The sequence below is a fragment of the Petromyzon marinus genome, chromosome 7 (genome assembly GCF_048934315.1).
Source record: "Petromyzon marinus isolate PM22_M1 ecotype Great Lakes invasive population chromosome 7, UKy_Petmar_22M1.pri1.0, whole genome shotgun sequence".
Classification (NCBI taxonomy): domain Eukaryota; kingdom Metazoa; phylum Chordata; class Hyperoartia; order Petromyzontiformes; family Petromyzontidae; genus Petromyzon; species Petromyzon marinus.
The window spans coordinates 2,006,934-2,017,692 of NC_133673.1; the positions used below are offsets into that span (position 1 = coordinate 2,006,934).

The 10,759-nt window shown below is 43.8% G+C and overlaps 1 protein-coding gene across 1 annotated transcript; it reads right to left on the minus strand.

Annotated features, from left to right (window-relative positions):
- Nucleotides 1–5,175: 5,175 nt before the first annotated feature.
- LOC116939832 (gamma-crystallin S-like) lies at nucleotides 5,176–8,460 on the minus strand. The gene is made up of 3 exons (XM_032948687.2): nucleotides 8,400–8,460; nucleotides 7,236–7,478; nucleotides 5,176–5,579 (listed from the first exon to the last, which is right to left on the minus strand). The coding sequence occupies exons 1-3, from the start codon at nucleotides 8,406–8,408 to the stop codon at nucleotides 5,304–5,306; spliced, it is 528 nt and encodes a 175-aa protein (XP_032804578.1). The 5' UTR covers nucleotides 8,409–8,460; the 3' UTR covers nucleotides 5,176–5,303.
- Between the last annotated feature and the right edge of the window lie 2,299 nt (nucleotides 8,461–10,759).

Consider the following 10,759-nt stretch of genomic DNA (forward strand, 5'->3'; position numbering starts at 1 on the left):
TGCTGAGAGGGAGGCTAAGGCCTTGACCTCGGCGATCTTCAGGTTTATCTGGGGGGGAGGGATGGAGAGGGTGAGGAGGGCCGTGATGTGTTTGCGGGTTGGGAATAGGGGGAGGGGTGCCCCAAATGTGGGGTACACCCTGAAATCGACTTCTGTTTGCAACGCGCTGAGACTGTTCTTCTCCGCAGAGCCGCGGGGCAAGTCAGCGGGTTATATGCAGTATCGACTGACGTGGCGGCTGCGGGGTCTCAGGATGACCGAGACAGAAAGGAGTTTTCCTTTGGACTGGCCGGGGGGCTGGGTCAGCGACGTGGTGGGGAGCTACATCGGGCAGCACGGCCTGAACCAGTGGGGGGGCCGGTGGGCCCCCAGGGAGGTGCGGGCTGCGGCGGAGAAAGAGGAGGCCTGTGACGAGGTGGCCGGTGCGAGGAGGGAGATACATGGAAAAATTTGGAGAAACGTGTCGTCGACGGTGCTCATGAAGGAGCAGAGGGACCTGTCATGGCTGGCGGTCTGGGACAAGTTGGAGACGCGGGATTTTTTGTACAGCCGCCAAATGGCACACACCCCCAAGTGCCCGAGGGGTTGCAATGCGGACAAAAGTGCGGCGCACGTGATGGTGGCGTGCCCTTTTGCCCAGGAGGTTTGGAGGCGGAGCAAGCCGTTGCTGGCCCGATTCGCGCTGTCGAGGGTGATGGCACGGGACGTTATGTGGGGAGAACTGCGGAGGGTGGGAAGGGAGGACAGGTACCAGGCGTGGGCTATAATAGGAGCAACGAAGGAGGCCTTGTGGAAAGCGCGAAAGAAGGAGCTGGAGGGGTCCCAGATGTCCCCATTGGAAACATGTTATGTAGCAAGGAGGCTGTTGGAGAGGGTGGTGGAGGTGGACCGGGCGAGACTGGGCGCAATGCCGCAAGGGAAAGATGGAAGTGGCCGCTACCCAGGGTGGGTTAGGGCGGCCGGGGGGGGGATGCCTTTGCTAGCGCCCGGAGGTGAAGGCGTATGTGGCTGGAGGGGAGGCAGCCCCTCCAGTTCTGTGTCGGGGGTGACTCCGGTCCAGAGGACTGGGGGGGGGGGGCGAGTGGGGCCTTTACGGTGCGAGCGAGGGGGCGGCCCTCAGTTTGTGCTTTGTTTGTTTTTCTGCTGAGATACTGAATACAATTTTAAAAACCGTAATTACCAGCGAAATGTCGTACTCAAACTGTAAAATAGTTCACTACTTTAGCCGGTGGGCTAAAGTAGTGAACTATTTGTCTTTTGTCAACGTGACACTTTTTTGCTGATTGGCCGTGTCGGGTGGTGGAGGGTTACGACACATTTATAAATAACGCGATCTAACCCAAAAACCTTTATTATGAATTTATTTTGTGTCATCATTTATTGTCACGTTACAGAGACGTGTAACATAAAGGGAGAGGTGTGATCAAGATGGAATCGAAACGTGATGTGTTTAAAATGTATTAATGTTGTGAGGTACGCTTAAGGATGAGGCTAGCAAGAGTTAGGCCCAGTTAACACGTGGCATATCTCGCGCGGGCTTGATTAATATCACCACATTTAATTGACGTCGGCTCATCTTGCTAGCGATTCTAAAGCAGGTGCAGTGGAAATTGTGTATAATGTGCGCAATGGTAATTTGGAAGCTTATTGATGTTGATGGCTAAATGTGCAGAAAGCGTTTTTGTGGCCATGGCCAATTACTGGATTGTTTAACTATTGATCATTAATTAATCTTTCAGCCATAGATATTCAGGAGATCCATAGGAGAACACAACACCACAGTGCGTTTCCACATTCACCCACAGGCCCCAACTAGTTTTTTTCCCCCTTTTCTTATAACCTCCCCACGTCGTGTGCAGCTTCAGGAGCATTTTTTGCAAAACGTCATGTCTACTGAAAAGATCAGATTTAAACATTTAACACGGCACAGTTGTGAACAGTGGCGGCTCCAGACATTTCCACTAGGTGGGGCTGTTGTGAGTGACCTCTGAAAATATTGTGATATAATAAAGAAAAACCTCGTCATGTTATTGGCCTTCCCGTAAAAGTGATATAACTGTCTTATCTACCAACGGTAGGCATTTATGAACAATACGAAACGAAACAACAAAGCACTCAAATGCTGTCCTCATGACCCTCAAATCCACACTACACAATCCCTTTGACACTGCCAAAAGCCTAAAGAACAATTAAAGATCAGCTGACACGACTCTACAAATTTAACGTTGGCGGTACCCCGCCAACGTTATGCAGTCATTTTTCGTCTGTTGAGGGTCGGCGATGCAGCAATCGGCTCATCTCGACGAGCTATACCCGATGCACTATGGTGCATACGAGCATTCAGGGTTTCAGCGCAATCGTCCTCGCTGCGTTTTGACATCGCGGAGTAGCACTGCTTCGGATTGATTGGTAGCCCAGTCGTGGAGTTAAGTACACCCCTGCAAAAAAGTGTCCCAGAAATAAAATATTTAATTGCCTCGGCCATTTTGTATTCATTGCTACCCCGGGGTACTGCCATAAGGATGAATTAACCAAGGCAACCAAGACACTACTTAAGGTCTGTATATATATTTGCAGTTATGTGTTTCCTCTACCTGATGATGATTGCTTGTGTTGCAATCGAAACGTCGTATATTATGTAATTTTATTTTTTCTTATTTCTACGTGACTTTACCGAAAAAAATCAAAGATGAATGTAATTTTATTTTATTATTATTTCTTATTTCTACGTGACTTTACCGAAAAAACCAAAGAGTAATTCCTGCAGTCACGAAAGCACCAAATCAAGTTGAACCACGTCTACGGGGAGGTATGAAGTATGTGTCTTTGCGTTGTCTCTGTTTGTGTCTCTGTGTATGTGTCGTGTCTCTCTCTGAAATGTCACACAACTTAAGTTTGTGTCTCTATGTTGTCTCTACCTGTGTTTCTGCCTCTGTGTCTACGTGTATGTGGCTTGTTTCTCTCCACAGTCCCTGTGGGCATGCTAATCTGACTTCTGCATGTACGGTGGCTCCTAGTCCATCTAATTTGTATTCCTTTGTTCTGTCTCCAACCCCCCCTCCCTCCCCTCTATTTAAGGCTTAGACACAGAAGCATTGTTTCACTCTGTCCCATGTGTGTGTCTCTCTCTGTGTGTCTCTGTGCTGGCTCCCTCTGCTTGGATGTCTGTATATGTGTCTGTGATCTGTACTCTATCACTCTTAACCTATAATTTAGCAATCTTTGAAATAACGTAACCAGCCAGACCATGCGTTAATTGTGTTTTGACCGACCCTCTGTGCTGCATTATATTGTTTCCAAATTTTACTAAATCTTGTTCAATTTGATGTGCTTCTCCATCTCTCCGTGTTTCCTCTCTCTCTTAAATTTAGCTCTTCTATACATGATGATGATTGCTTGCGTTGCAATCGAAACGTCGTATGCTATTATGCAATTTTATTTTATTATTATTTCCTATTTCTACGTGACTTTATCTCGCACCTGTTTTGTTGCCAGAAGAAAAGGGGAAAGACCTATTAGCAATAGCAAATAACTTAAATTAACGTTCCCACATCAGCATTTTTGTCTAAGTTCGGGATTTGTTGTAACTGGATGAAAATGGCGAGTAATACTTCTTTAATATTTACGAAAGAGATATATGGCACTGATGCAACTCATGTTTTCTTAATAAGACTTGTACAGTCCCGAAAGGACAAATGCAGGCACCCTAAGGACGGGTGTCGGTGAGTTTGAACTAAAGAACAAAGCCGTGGATCAGGATAAATATGATCCAAACGAAAATTAAGTAACGGTTTAAATGTAAGTATAATTAATATAATTACAACACAACTGATATAAATAAAAAAGTATTCTAAATCTGAAAATATTCTTTCGTGTTTTGCAGGCGGAATTTTTAAGGAAATACAAAAAAGTTAAGATTTTTCCATTTCAATTATTCATTAATATCTATTGTGGAAACCCAAAATTCGATTAATAGTTATCTGAAAAAAAATCTCGTTTGCCCAAGAGAATATGTAAATCATGAACATCAGGAGGACCTGGGAAAGAGAGCAATATATAATGAAGGGACATCTGCACCCGAGATCAATCGTGGTAAAAATTGTATCGGCCAATCGCTGAACAAACGCAAAGTATTTCCACACAATGTGTCACTAACATCACTACAGAAAATCGAGCTGGAAGGCAGGCAGCAACAAAGAAAACAATACAAAAATACCTCAGAGGAATTATTGAAGCATCAAGCGTTGACACATTTCAACCTAAACAAACAGCCAATCAAAGAGACAAAAGAAGGGCACAGGCAAAAAGGCTCAAGGAAGTGGTGCCAGCTCCTGCAATGTATGTTCTTTTTTTACTGAGTTTACACAAAGTTTGATAGAATGTGAAAGCGGCCTTTAAAATAGTTTTGTTGCATTAATGTTCGTCATTTTCTGATGTTAATAATTCCGGTCATTGATATAATATTACAAAGTTTGTACTTTTTATGTTTGTCATGAACTCTGTGTGAGCAGGGATCGAGCACAGATCAAGCTCCGATAGAGCACGGATTGAGCACGAATTGAGCTCCCATCGAGCTCCGATCAAGCACGGATCACGCTCCCATCGAGCATGGATCGAGCGCCCATCGAGCACCGATTGTGCTCTGATGGAACACGGATCGAGCACCGATCGAGTTATGACATTTTGAATACCTGTGTCTGTGTTCAAGCATGGATCAAGCTGTGGTATTTTGATTACCTGTGTGTATGTGTTCGAGCATGGATCGAGCATGGAGCAAGCTGTGGTATTTTGATTACCTGTGTATATGTGTTCAGGCAAAGAACAACCTGTAAAATGTTTAATAACTGTTGGATTTTACTGTAAATTTGGACGAGAGTCTACCCACTGTTGGATGAAGTTGTCTCCATGCCGTGTTGGTTACTGGGTTTGTTGGACTATACCTCACCATGCTGCTCAATGCGGGATGCAAGGGGCGCCTAAGAATATGAATTTGCTACTGGTATTCCCCATATCTGGGTATCAAACTCAGGTTATGGATTAATATTGCAGTGCACTAACCACTGCTCATCTCGTATATATGTTTTATAGTTGTGATGTTCAGCGATATATGAATAGATCACCAAACACACATACCATTGTCAGGCATCACGGGAAATATCACACTCTCAGAGAGGAAATGCTCATCCAATCAATTTATTGTACAGAAAACCAATACAATTGTTTTCTCACTTTGAAGAATGTGCAGCACGAGTTTAGACCGTTACATGGTTCTTTTTTAACCTCGGTGAGCTGCAGCAAAGCATTCAGAATCGTCGTATGCAGCGCACCGACTGCATGGTGGGGCTCATTGCGCCGTACTCGCTGCACTTGCGATAGTCGCCCTTCTCCAGCAGGTACTGGCGCCCGCGGTAGTGCGGCTCCTCGTACGCCACCCAGGCGCCGTCGTGCACCCTCACAGAGCGCACCTCTCTCATGCTGAAGCGGTCGTGCAGGTGTGAGCAGTCTTCGGTCAACTCCATGGTTTGCCCACCGAAGTCATCATGCTGATACATGGTCATGCGGAAGTTGGAACTGTTTTGCTGAAAGAAGGGAAAAAAACCCACACACACAAACAGGGTTTTAGATTTAATGCGTGGTGTTTCGCAGCCAATGTTATGGTTCGTAATGGATTTTGTTTGGGGGGTTAGGCCCCGTAATGACCTCACCGGATGGTAGCCAGACAACTTCAGATATCACATGCACACTTTGCCTGTGAGAATGTTTAATGAACCAAAAATACATTGTACGTGAATACTCTGGTACACGTGACAATATCATTTTTTTTCATATATCCCAGTGGTGGAGGGTCTTATGACACAAATTTGGGCAGATCATTATGTGGCCTTATCTAAAAGGTCATTTATGTATCAGCATTGTTAAATCTTATTTTTGTTAAACAATTGAATTTAAAAAAATAACTCGAGGGCTCTCAGCTACTTCCAAATCAGCTTCTTGTCGTTATTGTTGGCAGTGATTTTATTTAGAAATGTATCTTGTATGTATTGGTACATTTCACCAGAAAATCCTTTGAGATGAAACGTCTCATTGCAAAGGTGTCCAGGGTGTCAATTGAAACGTACATAGCAGGCATATATATGAAAATTTAAAATATATAACCTATACCGTATTTTATAAAAACACAGTTGCTGAACACAGGCCCACATCGCCCAGCAGCCAGCAACACATTCAGTGCGACCTGAGATCGAGCCAATGTGGTGCTCAAACCAAACGCATGAGCATTAAAACACTGCATAACCCTGCATGTTTGAGCATTTCAAGTTCGTTTAAATGAAAATCCAAAGGTGAAACACTTAGAAACGATCTAGATTTGAAGTTTTCGTGACTGTAGTGTAGTGAGCAGCACTACACTCTTGCTGTGGTTGTCCAACCTGATGACGGACGCTTGTGTTGTGCCCAAAACGTCGTGATTTAATTTATTTTATTTCTTTACCTACGTGACTTTACCGAAATAACCAAAAACTTAGAAATGGTCTATGAGCAGCAACACAAATAATTGTCGACACCAAACGAAATATATCCAATAATACGGGTCTACAAATCGCTTCATGGTCTTGCCCCACCATATCTTGCCAATCCTTTATCTTTCTACGTCCCCTTGTGGCCCTCTACGTTCTCAATATTTGCTGTCGCTCTCTGTTCCTCCTTATTGCGCTCAATCCACGCTTTCGATGTTTCTCTCTTCTTGCCCCCCATCCACTGGAACAAACTTCCACATTAAGCGGTCACCTTCACTCACTCAGTTTCCGCTCACTCTCTCAAAACTCACTTTTGTTCCCTAGCTCACCACACGACCCCTTATTCCCCCCATCCCTCATAACCACCACCGCTACTGAACAACAGCATTACATGGCTACCACTCAATCCCCAATTATTCAATCCATCATTATTAACTGTCATCAATTCGCTTTCACCGAATTCACGAATCACAGATTTTTCCCCATTGCTTCATCTCATCTATTTAATTCACCGCATCTACTACCGTTACATCCACGTACGTTGTACTGTCATTAATTCTTCGTAAAGCGCCTTACCTTAGGCGCTTTAAAAAATTCCAGTATGCTGAGATATAAAGCATCAAGAAATGTCAGAAGTCATCACTCCGGACGTCACACTTTTCTTTCTGCTCCTTCCCCCTCCCCACCCCCTGTGCACTGGCCGCACGTTGGGATACTCACACCACGGATGGATCTGCAAGAGCCGATGTGGTCGTTGTACCCCATCCAGCGCTGGTACTCGGGGTACTCCCCGGGCTCCATGATGTACATGTTGCCCTTGTGGTCCGGACGCTCGTAGATGACCCAGGCGCCGCCCTCCACGCGGATCGAGTTGCAGCGGCTCAGGTTCGACGCCATGTTCATGCAGTCCTGGCTGGACTCAAAGCGGCGGCCCTTGAAGTCCCGCTCCTCGAAGAAGATGATCTGCGGTGCACAGCCGAGTGTGGGGCACACACGCCAGATTTCACGAGCCGTTAAAGGTTGTGAAGTTGCTGCTTAGTGAACTTACACGTAGAATAATAGTTTTATTAAATGTACTACATTATGTTTTATATATTACTGTACTGCCATTCAGAGGAAAGGAAATTTTCAATATTTTGACGAATTGGCTTTCCTCTGAGAAAATCTTCCGTTTCTTTTCCGTGACTGTGAAAATGAAACCACCACTATGCTATAATGTCTACAAACACGTTCAAGTCCAATGCCAATTTGATTTTGTTTAGCCAGGTGAAAATCCTTGATGCCAGGATGAGTCTCATTTTCAAGAGTAACCTGGGCCACCGAATTCCAAAAACAAGAGCATGAAAAAACAAGTTAAACAATGAAGCAAATAGAATTAGAGAATGAAAACCCCCCAAAATGTTACTCTTTATTTAAATTGAAATATTGTTAGTCTGATTTAGAATTCACCAACAACAGCTTCTCGCAGTGAATAGAACAAAATCTTCAGAAACAGCACTCGTGTGTTTGGGTGTGATATTAGATTGTACACACACAAATTGTATTAGTAATAGATTGAAAATGTCTGCTTATGTGTCACGTATTTACTCCGTGTCAGTTGAGACCCTGGAAACCCTTTACAAAGAGAAGTTCCATCTCGAGGGATTTCAAGGTAAAATATAACACCCAGGATTTTAACCTATGTGGCCACACTTGCAGCACAGTGTGAACCATCAGCAATGCCACGGATCCCTACTAAGTACTCAGTGAGTGAGTACTCAGTGAGTGAGTAGTTAGAGCTACAATGGTGAACGCTGTGTGATATGTGTGTGACACGCTGTACATAGGCACAGGCTCAGCTGAATTGTGGTGTATTACCAACACACCGATACTTTACCACTTTACCTTTTTCATGGTGAGGCTATGGTTATCAGCGCAGAGGAGTGCACTTAGTTGATGCTGCCGGGACACTTTATATAGGGCTGAGCATTCCCCTTTGGTGGCAATCCAATTGTCAACCTCTCACAATCTATTCATTGTTACGCTGGGTTTAGCAAACCATTGCTTATTGAGTGGTGCATCAGCAATATAAATGCTTACTTTGTACGTCTATATCGCTCGTGCAGCGAGCATCCACCGCGTGTTGAATGTTCACTCTCTGTAATTAGTCATTGCGAAGCTAAACATCAGGAGTAAATGCTTGGATAAATAGTTCTACATTAAATGATATAATTTGCATGAAAAAGACAAGCCCATACACCAATTGCAATATACCTATTATCTTATTCACATGGAAATATCATATAAACCGCAAACACATTAAAAAAACAAGTTTACTTGTGAGAAATTAGTTGTGGCCAGCACCTAGGCTGATTATTTTACTCTGGCATCGAATCAGCTAATCGCTTTAGACTGAATCTGTATTTGTGCGTAATGTACGTTGAAATGTACCACATAGAGTGTTTAAAACACATATATGGGCTCGGTAATGTATTTTTTTCTTGGCAAATGCTGTGATGTATATTATATAAAACAGAAGAAGGCAGTTGATTGTTTATATTCATTTGATATAACTTGATTTGAAGCTTTCGTGACTGCAGGAATCCATACCCTTTGGTTCTTTCGGTAAAGTCACGTAGATATAAAATAAAATAAATCACGACGTTTCGGGCGAAACACAAGTATCATTTGATTCATGGTTATAGTAAGAGACCTATTAAATAACTACACTAATGTATGTACTTTTGTTAAAGGGTTAAAATGTCTTGAGTTAAAGCTTTCGTGACTGCAGGAATTCATATTCTTTGGGTCTTTCGGTAAAGTCACGGAGATAGGTTGAAAGAAAATAACAAAAAAATTACGACGTTTCGATCGCAACACAAGCGGTCGCCATCAGTTAAAGGGGGGTTAGCCTCTAAAGGCAAACTGTTTATAAAGGTTTTAAATTAGCGTAGCCCAGGTGTCAGCAGCATGCGTGGGGCAGCTAATGTTAATGTAAGGGATTAAAAACGGTGTGCCTAAGCATGTAGGGGGTGCTAGATGGTGATGTAGTGAGGTGTAAGAGGTGATGGTACTCGTATAGGGTGACGACAACGCTGGTAGTGTGTTTCCACCAATTAAAGGGTTACCAAGTAATGATTGCACCTCGCTTTACACACTCACACTGTTGATGGTGGAGGTTGCTGCTAGAGGTGATGGTACTCATAGAGGGCCACGACAGCACTGGTGGTGAGCTTCCACTAATAAAAGGGCTACCAGGTCTAAAATGGTAACATTACAGCCAGTTATGACTTAAACTGGTTGATAACGTCCTTCCAGTGATTGCTAAGTTTGTACCCATCTTCTCGGTTGAAATTGTTTCTCTGTCTGTATATATGGATGGCTTCATGAACGAATCTTTGTTGATAGCTAGTGGGTTTGCAAAGTGCCTTCCATCTTAGATAAATAAATTTCGTGTGAGCCCACCGCATTAAAACAATGATCAGCCACGGCCAAGGTATTAGTCCTACTGTGTTTCAGATCTGCCTTATGTTCACGAATATGGTCAGAGAGATGTCGCGTAGTTTCCCCAATGTAACTAATGCCGCAGACACAGCTTAGTTTGTAGACGCCGGGATATTGCAGATGGGATCAGATCATGAATTTTATGTACTATGTTAAATAGAACCTGGATCTGGTGTTTGCTCATGATTTTGGAAGTATTTTTGGTGACCCCTGCTATGTATGACAAAGTGATGGTTTTGATTGGGTCCTCAGATGATTCTATCCCAACGGTTTGGGTGATAGCTTTATGGATTGTGTAGTCCATTCTTCTTTAGAGCTTGGTGTACATGTTCCAGTTCACTGGATAGGTGATGATGGTCGGAATTACATTGAGCTCTATGGTGTAGAGTTTTGATGGGGGAATTCTTCTGGGATGGATGGTGGTGGGAGTCAGGTTTTAGGTAGGCATCCGTATGGGTTGATTTCCTGTAGAAAGAGTGGCCCATTGCGCCATCTGATCTCTTTTCGATTGAAACATCCAAGAATGGTAGCTTGCCATCCTTTTCCACCTCCATGGTTAATTTGATGGCTCGTTGTATGGAATTGATGTGGTTGAGGAATTGGTTCAGAGCTAGGCGGTCATGTGGCCAGATAACGAACGTGTCATCTCCGTACCTCTTTCACAAGGACGGACTTAGAGTGGATGCCTGGAAGGCGTCTGTCTCAAATTTTTGCTTGAAAACATTCGCTACACCCGGAGATAAGGGAGAACCCATTGGGGC